Source organism: Brienomyrus brachyistius, chromosome 5 (genome assembly GCF_023856365.1).
Source record: "Brienomyrus brachyistius isolate T26 chromosome 5, BBRACH_0.4, whole genome shotgun sequence".
Lineage (NCBI taxonomy): Eukaryota > Metazoa > Chordata > Actinopteri > Osteoglossiformes > Mormyridae > Brienomyrus > Brienomyrus brachyistius.
In genome coordinates, this window is record NC_064537.1 from 39,383,231 (window position 1) to 39,398,627 (window position 15,397).

Sequence of the window (15,397 nt, forward strand, 5' to 3'; positions counted from 1 at the left end):
ACATTCAGTCAGGCTTAGACACTGCACCAGATGGATCTACATTCTGTCCTACATCTGCTGACCTGTTAGACCGAGACTCAACAATCTCCATCCTGATTTCTACCTGCTACTGAGACCATCAGACCCAAACCATACATTCAGTCAGGCTCAGGCACTGCACCAGATGGATCTACATTGGTGAAATTTCTCCTAAACATTTTCCTTCTGTTTCTTATCTATCTTTTTTCCTTTATCCTAACTTGGTGAACATTTCTACTGCAATGTCGAAATGTCAGCTCTCATCCTAACATAGTAGTATTTCCTACTTTCTGACTATTTAAATGCATTGGCCAGCAGTTACAGTCTGCACTTCATTTCCCATCAATACTTAACTACTATTAGCTTTGGACCCGATTGTCACTGCTTACAGTTAGTAGTTATTATTATTATTATTATTAATTTCCCTTTAGGATGAATAAAGTATTTTTTAATTGAATTTGAATTCAATCTACAATATATGTTGGTGGCTGCCTTCGGTTTTGTGGTCAGCTGTGAGAAAAATGATTCTTCCTTCACTCTCAGCTCGCTGAGAGAGTCTGAAAGCCTGAAAATGCTGCTCCACATTTCCTTTCTTCGGAATAGCAATGGTAGGGGCGGCATGGTGGTGCAGTGGTTAGCACTGTTACCTCACACTTCTGAGACCCGGGTTCGAGTCTTTGCCTGGGTCACATCTGTGTGGAGTTTGCATGTTCTCCCCATGTCGTCGTGGGGTTTCCTCCAGGTACTCCGGTTTCCCTCCACAGTCCAAAAAACATGCTAATTGGACTTGCTAAATTGCCCGTAGGAGTGCATGTGTGAGTGTGCCCTGCAATGGGCTGGCCCCCTGTCCTCGGTTTTTCCCTGCCTCATGCCCATTGCTTCCGGGATAGGCTCCAGACCCCCCCGCGACCCAGTAGGATAAGCGGTTTGGAAAATGGATGGATGGATGGATGGAATAGCAATGGTAGACTGACAGATGAGGCAAACGCACTTCGAATATGATATTGTGAAAAAACTCCTCCTCCCATTCCAAGGGTATAATTTTTATACCCTTTCTTAAGTTTAGTAGAAGTAAACTGGAGGCTAACTAGGCGATTCGGTAGCTTGCTAGAGTTTGGCAGCAGCTGGGGGGGTTGAACATGCATGCGTGGTGTGGTGACCTATGTGTCAAAAAAAGATCAGATGTCAGACTGGCTGCTCTGTATGTCAATCAAGTGACAAATGTCATAGTGCCGGTGGATGACAGGCTATCCTCTATTTATTTATGCTATGAGATCTACCCACACTACCTTTGTGATCGACCAGTAGATCGCGATCGACCAGTAGAAGGTCTTTATACAGCCTTTGTAGAAGGCCTTAGCTGGAGATATGTGGTGTATGTGGAGGTCGTTATTCTATAAAGTCTTTGTAGAACACCTTAGCAGGTCATTACAGTGGGGATATGTGATGAAGGTGAAGGTCTTTACTCTACACAGTCTTTGTAGAACACCTTAGCTGATCAGTGCTGCAGGGATATGTGATGGGGGTGAAGGTCTTTAGGGCCTTACTTTTTCAATTAAGAAATTATTGTTTGCTTTATGACTCTAAGACTACTGTAATTCAAAGTAGTCCGTAGGACAGAAACCAGGACACCTCCCTCATGCTTACATGGCCTCAGGAGGGGGTGCTACATAAATTTGAGGCTCCACTGGGATAATAATTACTATTAATACACGATAATAGTAATACATAATAATAATACATTTCAGATAGCTTGATGACTAGGATTTTAAGGTGGCATTTTTAAGGCCTAGTATCATTCTTAGCATTGATATTGTAAGGTTGGTGAGAAATGTGTAAGTGACAATTTTAGTAGTTAATTTGTTTGGTAGATCAGAAATGGGGTATGATAAATCAGTGAGGTATGATTAACCGCAACTGAGAGCATGGTGCAGCTCAGACATTGGTGAAGGGAGGAGGCATCAATCCTGATTATGCTTTGCTGGTGAAAGATGTCCCTGAAGAGGCAGACGTATCTCTCGTTGAAGAGACTTTTCAGTCCTTCGAGGCCCTGGGAGGAGTTAGGGTGCAAGGTAGGATGTATGACCCCCCCAGACACGATGTCTGATGGTTTTTTGTGAATGACGTAAAAGGGTAATTGTCAAAGTCATCCTGCTGGATGTGTTGCCAGAGGGAGGTGACAAGCCATGGAGAATTTTGGGAGTGTCTGATAGTGGGTTGAAGCCATAGGAAGTCAACATCCTCCTGGTTCAGCAGACGGGAGGGAGATTGTGATGTGAGTATAGCAGGTTCACCCCTGGCATACTCACCGGAAGCCATCATTCACGCTGTTGGGGATTTGAGGCAGAGGCAGGGCAGGTTGTCTGCAGATAGTAGCATGCTCAGGGGACTACAAAACCTTCTGATGAGTTCTCCCAACATTACCAGGGGAGGAACAGCTCGACAACTGGATAGAGCAAGCGCATCTCATGATAGACAACTCTGAATGATCAGATAAAGAGAACAGATTTGAAGATTATAGAGAGTTTAAAAGGTCCAGCTGCTGTGGTAGCCCAGGCATTTAGACACCCAGACGCATCCTCCAAAGAGTATATACTGAAGCCACGGAGAATACTTTTGGGTCATTTGTTACTGGAGAGGAACTTTAGTTCTCGTTCAAACTCTGTTGACAGCGGTGACAGCGGTGAGCAGTTGTCTGAGTTTCTTACACAGATAGAGAAAAGCCTATAGATGAGCTTGTTATGGGTGTGGTGGGACAGGATATGATGCCTGAGAATTTGAGATTGAAGAAGCGAAGAGTTCACCCACCTAATTTCTTAGGACTATTAAATGAAATCCAAATGTAGAAGGGATATGAGGCTGCCCGCAACAAGCTGATGTCTACAGTGAATAATGGTAGTAAATAAAATGTTACATTGCCTGCGTTTCAGTGACGCTTAAATTTACGCATCATCTGGAAGTAATAAGTAGCACCAAGAAATGATGAAAATATGAAAATACTTTCTATGCTTTCCAGCTCATATACCACTTCCCCTCCCTCCTTCATTGCTCTCTGTATTAGTCCCTTGTAAAATCATTTTCTCTTCTTAGTTACCGTTTAGTTGTTGCCAGCAAGTGCCGTTCAATCAAAATCGAGCATGAAAAACGTGGTGGTTCTTTTTGGTAAGACCAACTCAAACTCTCCCTTTTCCCTCAATTTTCCACCTCATCCTCTCTCTCTCTCTCTTTAATTAGCTTATCCAGTTTTGTTTGTTTTTCATCTTTAGTCATTTTTTCATTGCATTTGTTGCTGTTTGCTACATGTATATACTGAGGCTGAATGTGAAAAGATGTATTAGTTTACAGCATAAATACTTTTTCCCATTCTTCCAATCGGTGCGGACTTTCGTTGGGTAGTAATTGTGTTTGCTGATCCTCATGCTCCAGTATTCTGATCGGAGAAAAACTGAACGTGGGTTCGATAGTCTTAAGCCTGAATATTTTATCATGTTATATGTTATATTTTATATGTTATATTTGGCATTTTAAACGCTTCACTCTTGTAACATCGATTCAGCAGCTGTATTTGTCTAACACATTGTTGATAATTATTAACTATGAACACACCGGAGGGCAAAAGCCTACAGTGTAAAAAAGAAAAAAAAAACGATAAAAAAAAAGTCTGGCAGCAAAGTTGTCAAACGGTTAATGTTAACATTTGGTATTTAACCGTAATTTATTTTACAGTACATGACTGTAAAACATTACAGGGTTTTACCGTGTGTGTGCTGTAATTTTACACCCAAACTTAAGCCAAACCTTTTACAGATTAAAAACAAAACACACTTAAAACAAATAATATAAATTTACTTTACCATCCATCCATTTTCCAACGCGTTTATCCTTCGGGGTCGCGGGGGTAAGCTACGGGCACGAGGCAGCCCACCTATGGGCATTTTTTTTTGTATCTCCAATTAACCCCTGGAGGACATGGGGAGAACATGCAAACTCAACGCACTTGTAACTCAGGCGCAGACTCGAATCCGGGTCCCCGAGGCGTGCTAACCACTGCACCACCATGCCGCCACATTTACTTTACCGTTTCTTTAAAATCACATTATCCTGGGGAAACAAACACTGCCTATCATTTTACATGCGTATCCTATATAATTACAGCTAATTACTGTTAAATATTATTAAAGCCTTTAAAAAAACTGCTCACTGTTTCATCTACAAGATCATAATCGTTATAATACAGAACATCATAAGTAACACAGAGAAAAGAAATGTAAAATTACATGCGATTGTTGTTATATAAAATTTGATAAAAGACAGTTCCCTTAAAAAGTACTCCATACTTTACTACATCCATCCATCCATTCATTTTCCAAACCGCTTATCCTACTGGGTCGCGGGGGGTCCGGAGCCTATCCCGGAAGCAATGGGCACGAGGCAGGGAACAACCCAGGATGGGGGGCCAGCCCATCGCAGGGCTACTTTACTACATTGTAGATTAAATAGATAAAATAGTATTCAGCAAATTTATATAATTTTTAATATAAAACGGGGTGAGAAGCTTAGTGAATATGCTTCCAAGAACTCTTAGCTGTAACTGCTGATAATGGAGCTTTCATATAGAACTGAATTGCTGGTCTGAATACTTACATAAAGGAAAGATTTAAGTCTTTAATATTTAACACATTTACAATTTAAATTTACGTTTTTATTAAAATTACATTTACAAAAAATACAAAAAGGGGCCTGAATACTGAATAATGACATTAAAGCTCAAAAACAAGGTGAAAACTAAATCTTCACATCGGTTCTGAGCCTCATTCTTAAAACCAGTTAAATTTTCCATGCCTTTTGCTTCAGATAAAATCACGTTTGGTTGTAAAATAAGACATTAATGAAAGTTCACTGTAACCACAGACAATGGAATAGAACGACAATGTATCGTAAATAATAAACTTTAAAATAGTTTTTACGTTTTTACAACATGTACAATAATTTTATTTTACTATTTAAATAATTTCGTTTTAGTATTCAGTAATAAGTACACTGTGTAGAATTCCTCTGAATGTATTTACTAGAGAACTTTCATTAATGCCTTATTTTAAAACCGAAAGTTAAGTGATATACTGTAAGCTTCGTGTGACGTAGGCTAAATAAACGTGTGTTAACGCCACGTATCGGACTTGTGTTTCATTCCGAGATGTACTCCGCGATGGACCTTGAAACAGTACTGACTATTAAATCGGGTGACTATGCATTTCTTGTTAAAAAGGAATTCGCAACAATTAATCATGCAGTAACTGCTTAAAATACTATCAGGTTAATAAATTTTCTTACATATTAACTAGATTTTAATTGCATTCGGCATGGTTAGGCAGTGGTTAGCACAGTTTGCATTTTCTGTGGTTTCCTCCCACTGTCCAAAAATGTGCTAAGGTGAGTTGGAGTTGCCAAATTGCCTGTAGATGTGAACGGTATGTGAATGTGCCCTGCTGTGAGTTGCCCTGAATAGGATAAGCGGTTACAGAAGATGGATAATTAATTAATGTTAAGCATTTATTGCAATTTCTACTAAAGTTAAGCGTTTAAAACTGATAACTAGATTAACACCATGCACAACACACACGCAACAAAAATATAGGCGTTCTGTTCTAGATACTCTTTGACATTAGGTGTCTGGGTTTATAATGAAACCCATGTAGGATGCATTTATTACTAATTTCTATACATTGTGCACAGGGACGCTGTAAAGGGGGGGGGGGTAAACGATGACGATTCTCGGGGCCCATGACTGAGAGGGGGCCCAGAGAAGCCCCAAATAAAATTGTGGTGCTGATAGTAAAAATTATTAACTTAAAATTATTCTATTTGCTGTTTCCTGGTGTCAAAAAATGTGTTTGTTTAAGAAACACAAACGTCCGTGAGCCCCTCTCCCCCTCTCGATTATCATAAAATGGTTCAGTCCGCCCAAATTGTATCCAGGCAACAGCTTGACTTCACTTATAGCGTCGGCAGAAGTGAAAATGCCTCAAAAATCTGGAAGCCAAAAACGGACAGAGAAAAAATAAGACAAGTGATATAGGCAAAGGGTCGACAGTATGTTACCCAATATTTCAGAAGAAAAGGTGGGTTTGTAAGTAGGACTAAATTGTTAGTGGACCGCCCGTGTGACAATGATCGTAGCCTACGGTTTAAATATTTATTTACACAAATATTTAAACTAGTTTTAATGAAAATTCATGTAGTTTTAGGAAAAGTCAGGGAGCAGCAAGGCTTTGTGATTTATTTAGACAAAGTTATTGAATATGCAAATTTTAAAACGGTCAAAATGACACCTTGTTCGTTCTAGTGTTAAAGATAAATACCCTAAGTTTAAATGTTGTGGTTAAAATGACTGCTGGTGGCCGTTCTAGTGTTAAAAGTGCATGATAAGGGAACTGAATTTTCTCCCCATGTTAGATCAAGAAGACGCTGGAAAAAATAACAATACACAGTTTTAGTTAAACGTTCAATGCAGTCAAACGCACTTTGTGAAAATCATGCCTCGTTCCAAACAGAGTCAAATGAACCAGCAGCAGCAACTGGTACAAATATGTACAGTGCATACATACAAATATAAATATATGTGAATACACTATATGACACATGTACAGCTATGCACAGTATATACATTATACAGTACTGAAGTAGTGCAGTATTACAGAGGACAAATTACGGGTGTGGACATGGGATGGAGTTCAATTGTCTGATTGACTTAAATATATGAGAATGATAGTCAAAATACCATAAAAGCGCATGATTTTATGTAAATTAATATGAAAAAAGTCTCAGCTGTGTTGGGGGCCCTGTCAAGATTCTTTTCATGGGGCCCAAAATCCTTAGCAGCGCCCCTGATTGTGCATATAATTATTCTAAATTCTTGTGGATCCTGCATGGCTATGGTACGAATTGTGTGCATATGTTTGCAGGAGTTGCCATTGCGGTTTTGCCTGTACATTTCTTTAATTGAATTATTATTTTTATTTTTTTTTGCGATAAGGTGATGTGGCTTTTTTTTGTTGGTATATTTGTGACTTTTTTGAGTGAGTGGCTGGCAATGACTACTGCTGGAGTATATGTCTTTTTTTCACTAAGTTCAGCTTTGGAGTACTGGCTGGTCTAATTTGTGTGTTAGTCTTGAGCGTATTTATCCTTTATTCTCTTTCCATCTATAGAGCCAGTGAATGTGGTGCTGGTGTTCTGGGGGTGTTTGGTGGGGCCTTTCCTGCACTGCATGGAGTGATTAAGGTGTGAGTCAATAAGCACTCGCCCTATGTTGTGGTTTGTTGTGTGACTGTGTATGTTAGTGATATCTCCTTAATACTTGAGCTCTTGGTGTGTTTGCTGTGAACTTCCTTTCCCTACTTCTTCTAGGCAAGCACTCTCATTGGCTTGCATAATGGCTTAACTTTGCAGAATTGAACTGCCAGTACTGTGGCTTCGTAAGTGAACTTTCCCTTCCTGGCTTACGATCTGTGGTTTTAGCCATGTTTTGATATTGTTTTTAAAGGCTTTATTTGGGTTAATAAATATTGCCCAGTTACTGAGTCTCTGTCGTTTATGCGACGTAGCTGTGTCTGAGGGAATCCTGAGGGTAACAGTAATCATATAACTTAAGGGGCAGGGCTTAGGTGGCGTACGCTGGTCTCCTACCTACACTTAGTGACGTAGCACCCCAAGGTCACACATTTCCCTACTGTCGCACGTGTGTTTGCCTGTGTCTTGTATATACCCGGTCTGATCTTCGTGTGTATTTAGTGTGTATAAATATCCCACTGTGTGCGCATCTTGCAGTTCGGCATCTGACAATCTTGTGTTTCCCGTCTGTGTATTTGGGCTCGGTGCTTGTTGGGTGCCTGTTGTGGTCCTTCTATTTACAATTGCACGGGGCATGCTGGGATATGTGCCCTGCCCATACTACACTAGTGTAAGAAAAGGAATCTGGTTGAGGAATCTGTTCGTTGACTTAATTTTTTTATGTCAACCAATGCATTTTTTTCACAAAATTTTTGGTTGCAAAATAAATTATTCGTAGGCCACAGCACAGGCATTAAAGTTGTTAAACTATTCAAGTAATAAAGGATTTTAAACCATCTGCCACAACTGCACCCTTACCAGTTATAGAAAGTTAAGGCGCATCTCATGTATTTGCATAGATTTTCCAAAAATATTATTTGAAATAATGACAGAACCAGTAAGCATAGGCTTAACTGTTGTGCTGAATTTATTAAAGCAAAATTAAGGAAAAAAACACTCAAAGAAACACACATTCGTAGGCCTATGTGATAACTGTCATGCCCTGCCTATCGGCCCCTCCTGTTTCCTCTCTAGTGTGGCCCTAATGAGCCATGCTTAGGGCTTGATTGTCTTACCTCTCGTTCCTGCCTTCGTGTCAGTCACTCCCAGATGCCTCCTGTTTGCTCCATCTTTAGCCTTGCATTTAAGTGCTTCCCAGTCCTGTACTCCTCAGATTATTAACGTCATACCCCCATGTTGTCTGTGCTTAGCCCCTCTCTGGATTACCTGTTTGGATCTCTTATGATTCTGTTTATTAAACTAAAAAGATTAAATTGCAAATAAAGTCCCTTTTGTTTGCTGATTTTATCCGCTCCTGGGTCCTTTGTCCTTCCGTACACAATAGAATGACAGATTTCCCCAAGCTGCTGATTACTCAAATCCTTTCTGCTGATTGCCACATGTTATTTCAGATATCTAGTGCTGCTTCCACAGGCAGGGGTGCATCTCTGCCAGTGAGAATAGCTCACCTCTGGGAGTTACAGGAGCCCATAGCCACCATCTACCTGGACTCTGATAGTGGACTCTAGAACAAAGTGGGTATGCTGATCCCCACTGCAGACAATGAACCCACTGACTCCACACTACTTGCCACGGGGCAGCCTGCCTCTTTGTCATGAGGAGTAGGACAGCATGCCACTTCTCTAGGACCTGCAGCTCCCAACAGAAGCAACTGCAGACTCCTTGAAGCTTTCCGCCAGCTCCTGCTGCAGGAAGTGGAGACTTAGGAAGTAGACTGAGCCCATGCCCGAGTCCAACCCCGAGTCCTTCCACACCGCAGCTACAGCCCCAGCTCCTGACCCAGAAAATGCCGCTCTGTCCAGGCTCCTGGCACAGCGGAAACCAATCTGTCCACTGGCTTCCCACAGCTGACTGCCTCTGCTGCCACACCTGTAGCATCCTATCCAGGAGAGCCAGCCATCGCAGCTCCCATGTCCAACCCCAGTGAGATCCCCGCCAAAACTGTAGAGTCTGTCTTGGCCTTGGCTGTGTCTCCTAGACCCATTCATATTATTGCTGCAATTTAGACTTCTGGACCAGGAGAGGCCACTGTGCCCAGGTCAGAGTGGGCGACTTAGTTCTGCTCATCTGGTGTCCCAGATTCGTCCTGACCATCTGCAGGTGTCCAGCTGGCACCTGCTTCACTGTCCTTTGAGGTCTTATGGCACCCGCCTCCTCGTCTCCTGCTGCTGGCTTCCTGGCATCAGCCTTGCTGTCAGCCACATAGTTGCCTGCCATTGACTCCCAGACATCGGCCTGTCGTCTCACCTCTTGTTGTCGCCGCCTACCCAGAATGGATGGATCTGGACAAGGCCCAACGAGAGGACCCAGGGCAAGGTCCAGAGGGTCCCATTCTAAGTCCCGTTCCATGGGCCTCTACTGTTTCCCCATGCACATACCGACCTGGAGGGGGATACGGGGGCACACTATTCAGGTTTGCTTCCCAGACCCCAGTCTGCCCAGAGATGTCCACCCAGACATCTCCTCTGTTGTGGTCCAGTGGACGGCAACTGTGACACCGTCCTGCTCCTATTCCTGTACCTCTCCTTGTTCCAGTCTTGCAGGTCCCTCATCATCCTCCGCTTCCTGCCCTGCAGTGCCCTCTTCATCCTCTTGTCCTGTAGTACCCTCGTTGTCCTGCAGTCCCCTTGACACCCTCCAGCCCCAAAAGCTCTGCTGACCCTCCAAGACCCACTGGACCTGCCACCTAGAGGGGCTCTACCCCCCAGGGAAAGGGACTTAGGAGAATCTACTGTATGGCCCAAGATTACCACCCAGCTTCCCACGGTCTTTGCCTAGTTTCATGGGATCAAGAAGGCTCCCTGCATGCCCCCCTCTCATTGTCCCTCTTCACACCTCAGTCTTTGTCCATTTGCTCTGACTCACAATTATTTGGCACTGGCCTGTTTCCCCTGTGGCTCTTTCCTATGTATCTGTCCCTGTCCTTGTTATCTCTTCACCTTTTCACCCTGTCCTGGTGTATATTGTGTTACTCATCCTCTGTGTTGTCCTTAGTCATGCCCAGGTCTGTTCAGTGTCCCTACTGGCATCCTATGTCAGGTCTCATGTCCGGTGGTGTTCTCTAAGCATTCTGTCTTCTCATGTCTGGTCCAGTTCAGTCCTCTGTGTGTCCTGTCGCCTCTTGTAAAGTGCAGTATACAGTCTGGTTGCCACCCCTTTGGTTGTCCCTTTGGTCCCCCCCGGCTGTCTGGCCTTTATGCCCGGAGAGTATACTTTAGCAGGGCAGGTATTGCCACACCCTGCCGATCTGCCACACCTGTTTCCTACTTAGCGTGCCCCTAATGAGCCACACCTGCGGCTCATTTGTCTTGCCTCTCATTCCTGCTCTCATGTCAGTCACTCCCAGCTGCCTCCTTTTTGCACCCTTGTTAGACTTGTATTTGGTGCTCCCCAGTCCTGTGTTCCCTAGATCCTTCATGAATGTCATACCCCCCTGTTGCCTGTACTTAGCTCCTCTCTATTCTACTCATGTGGATCCCTTATGATTCTGTTAATTTGCTGTTTTACCCATTTAGTTTACAGTTTTTCTCAGTTGCTTTGATACATATCTCGAATCATCCTTAACATTTGCAAAACAGTAAGTGCATTTCTTGAAACAATTCGTACAAATAGCAACACATAATGGATTACGTACAAAAGCCTGTAACTTTAGCAAAATCCTTAGTTTGTCCCTCTGACGTAAATATGTCAATGAACTTGTCAATGACATCAGACGTCCTTGTTCACAAACAAGATGGTCAAAATTCTTAGCCATGTTGTCATGTTTTCTGATGTAAACTATGCCTGAGGTTTCGATGACAAGACTGAAAATACACAAGGCTGTACATTTTCTGTATAACATATATCAGTTTCAACAGTATAAAGTTACGTATGCCATTCATGTACTGTAACAGACAACACACACGCATACTCTATATGCATTTTTACAGTCTGTATATAAATACACACTGTAAATATGTATAAATGTGTGTGTGCTACAGTTTATGTACAGTATGTAACTGTATAAAGTATATTTACTGAATAACTATAAAATGCAAGTGGAATACTGCAATAGTATATACAGTAAGTATACAGTATTACAGTACAGTACATTGATGGACAACATACCCATTGTCTTTATAAAATGTTTCAACGATTGAGGACACAGTTGTTCTCCCAACATTCCGCTGCAGCATTTGACCTGCTTCAGCCTTTGTACGGCCATGATTGAGGACATGATCCACAATTGTGACCCTTATTTCATCAGGAACGTGCCTCTGTTCTCGGCTTCTTCTACTTCTTCCTTTGTTTTGCTTCCCTCACTCCTCTTCTCCATACCAGCTGGTGATCCTGTTCATTTCCTCGTTGTTCTTCCATTGCCAAATTGTAACATCATGTCGTGCTCAGTCACTACATGCTTGCCAACTGAAGGTTCATGAGATGTACCTCTGAGCTATTTTAGATAATTGAGTGATCATTGGTCGAGCTACTGTAATACTTTAAGCATTCCCCTCTATTTGGTGAAAGTCAAGATTCAACTGAGAGAAGTTAATCAATTCAGGACATGTTTATATTAAAAAAATAACTGTAATAGAGATGTATAGAGAATATGCTTAACAGATTACTGGTTCAACCATTTTGCATGTGAAGACTTATTCAATGAACTAATGTCTTAATGTTTTGAGGGGGGAGATTATTCAACAGAAAACTAGTATAATACATTCTGACCAACATGACAATCTATAATGTAGGAATCAGCAGATGATTGTACATAATAATTTGCATGACTGTGCTAAGGCATTTTTCAATTTGACCAAACAAATGAAACTGCATTTATGATGTGCACAAGTGACTCAGTGATGTGGAGGTTGTGCAAGTAGTTATGAGAATTTCCTTTCTATTCTGAGAAATGTAGCAAAGCAACTGAGAAAAATTGTAAAGTCCTTTTTGTTCACTGATTACATCTGCTTCCATGTCCCATCCCTCCAAACACAGCAATTTAAATATTGTTACTGGGACCAAATGGAATCTGATCATTTAAAGACATTCCAATCTTAAACCAACGTATATGTGCTGATTACTTTTATATGCATTAAATAGTAAAGTAATTGAATTACTTCTGAATTAAGTAACTGGTACCTGTAACTAATTACTAATTGCATTTTTCAGTGCATGTTCTAGGAGACAATATTAAGTCCCACGACTATACCTGGCGGAAGGCAATATTGCAATATTCAGAAAGTCAAGCACCTAACAAAATGAATTTTTTTACATGCCGCATGTAATCTGGGATAGGCTCTGGACCCCCTGCGGCACTGAGCAGGACAAGTGGTTACAAAAGATGGATGGATGGTAATGAGACTACATTATCATTGTAGTTTTATTTTTTTATTTATTATACTTTATTGATCCCCTGTAGGGAAATTATCTTTACGCCTCCCTCAACTTGCTCTTTGTGGAGTAAGTTGACCGCGAAGGGCTGCCAGGGAGCTGGGGGTTAAGGGTCTTGCTTAAGAAGCCACAGACGTGCTGAGGCTGGGTTTGAACCTGTGACCTTATGATTACAAGGACAAAGGCTTAGCCCACTGAGCAACACGCTGCCCCCAGTCACTACGAGACTTTGTTTGGTATCTCTCAGGGAAAACAGCAGCAATAAAGAATATAAAATACAAAATAAAATTACAAGTATAATTCAAGGTAAAGTAAAACAGAAAAACAGTTCATTGTAAACAGGTATTGCATACCGTGAGCGTGGGTAATGCGCGCGGGCAGGTAGATGGGCAGGAAGCAGGCAAGGTACGGGGAAACGGGGTTTATTCTCAGGACTCAATACAGGACGAAGCACGAACATCGACTAACATCAATAACAGACCATGAACTAAGGCAAGACGGGGACTGAAATAGACAAGACAACTGGGTACAATCAGGGAAGCACACGTGGGTAATCAGGGGGCGTGGCACACACGAGGATCGTACGAGCCGGGCATGACACATACATTATAAGAATTGCATTTGTTTAATGTAAATTGCATTTGTGTGGTGTAAATATTTCTAGGTATAAAGTGATCGGTGCAGTAGCAGCAGTTTGAGGGAGGGGAGGGAGATGGGAAAGACAGTTGATTGGTTTGCTCTCTTCAGTCTTCAACAGCTATGTGTATATATGTATAGTGTGTGTGTGTGTGTGTGTTTTTTTTTTGTCCTGTCCGGCAGCTTTAGCAAGCAGAATCATGGTCTGAATGCCCTGCTGTACCATACATGTTTGCTTTACTATGAGGGGCTCTATAAACTCTGTATGGGCCCCTCATGTTGATCGATTTCTTTTTTATTTTTTTTATTTATTTCATTTTTAACACATGTAAAATACTGCAGTGGGTGAGCTCGCCGGAGAGGAGGGACAGATTAGGAGGGGGGAAAAGTAAGCGAGAAACACAAGTCATGAGTGATATGAGTAGAGTAGAAAACACAATCTGCAATTGCTGAATCTGTAAAAGAGAGGGAAGGAAAAAAAGGCAAAAGATCAACAGCATCTGAAAGAAGTTCAGAAATTGATAAATTCAGGAACAAAAAAAAATGAAGAATGAAGAAAGTAACACAGCTATACAAGCATATAAAATCTTAGTGTGTGCTTGGAGGGGTGCGTGCAAGTGTATGTACATTCGTGCTCAATTGTGTAGGCGAGATGTGGGCTTGTGTGCGTGTATTGTGTGCGTGCGTTGTGTGTGTGTGTTGTGTGCGTGTTTTGTGTGTGTGTGTTGTGTGCGTGTATTGTGTGCGTGCGTTGTGTGCATGCGTTGTGTGTGTGTGTTGTGTGTGTGCATTTTCAACATGAAACGTACTAAATAGCAAGGGAGGGAGGCTGCAACCACACCCCACAAGAGCCAGAGGTCGGCAGAGACAGGACCGGGAGGCGCAGGATGTCCGCAGCCCCCGAAGAGCACGGATGAGCCAGGGATCCATGTCGCAATGACAGCTGCGCCCCCTCTCCAGCTCGGGGAGGAGGGAGCTCCCACACGCAGCCCCTGCAGCTAAAAGGGCATGAGCCCCAGAGAACCAAAGGCAACAGGCAGCGGGGGCGGCCGCTCCTGTACGAGCCAAGGCCAGGGCCCCATGTGGCTGGGGACCGACCAACCCCTGTCAGAGAGCCTTGCAGACACACCTCTCAGCCAAGCACATAGACCATACACACATCCCCACAACATACACAGACACCCACACACAGAGACAAAAAGACATAAGCCCATCCACTCCGGACTGCCCTCCAACATGCAGGAGAATGGATGCAACTCCCGGCGTCAGCTGGGACCCCAGAGCGCCGCCAGCCGAGCAACCACCCAAGGCAGAAGGCCGCGCAGCACAGTGAATAAGGCCATGTAAATGGCCCACCCCACCGTAGTATACATGGCATACGCCCACCCCGAGGTCCTACATGTGTGCATGGCATGTTGTTGAATGAGGGGGTAGAGGGGCTGGGCTTCCAGGAATTTGATGCTGTTGACCCTTTCCATCTAGGAGGAGGTGTTGTTTTCCTGGCTCTCCTTAAGTCCACAATGTTCTCCTTTGTTTTAGTAGTGTTCAGGACCAAGTCACTGTTCGAACAACACCAGACCAGATGTTGAACCTCCTTCTTGTAAATATTCTCATGTATTGTGAGGACATCCAAAATCCATGAGCACAGTGTAGATGTTAATTACAGATTTCTGAGGTTATGTGTGTCCAATAGGCATGTAATGATGAATCTCAAATCTGTTAAAAATTGATGTAAATGTATGATGATTTAAACCGGCTGATGTGGAAAATCAATCGCTACTTTAGGAGTACTTCACAGTACTTTACTTAACAGAAAAACCAGTGTAATATTACATTTGATGTCACTGCGTATTCACATCGACGTCGTAAGTCAGTTTTTGATTTTGACCAAACGCGAGATAGCGAGCGAATTTGAAATTGAGGATGCATTGCTGGGCGACACGGTGGCGCAATGGTTAGCGCTGCTGTATCACAGCAAGAAGGGCTTGGCTCGGGTCCTTTCTGTGTGGAGTTCGAACACTCT

General features: G+C 42.7%; 1 protein-coding gene across 8 annotated transcripts in view; it reads left to right on the top strand.

Annotated features, from left to right (window-relative positions):
• Positions 1-3,031: 3,031 nt before the first annotated feature.
• Positions 3,032-15,397, top strand: part of LOC125742071 (uncharacterized) — a 95,758-nt gene continuing 83,392 nt past the window's right edge. For 6 of the 8 annotated variants that reach the window (XM_049013713.1, XM_049013712.1, XM_049013711.1 and 3 more), the window contains exon 1: positions 3,032-3,180. In XM_049013713.1, the coding sequence (XP_048869670.1) occupies positions 3,156-3,180 (25 nt within the window). In that variant the 5' untranslated portion in view covers positions 3,032-3,155. The remainder of the gene's footprint in view (positions 3,181-15,397) is intronic. The other 2 variants (XM_049013718.1, XM_049013715.1) reach the window with 2 other exon arrangements.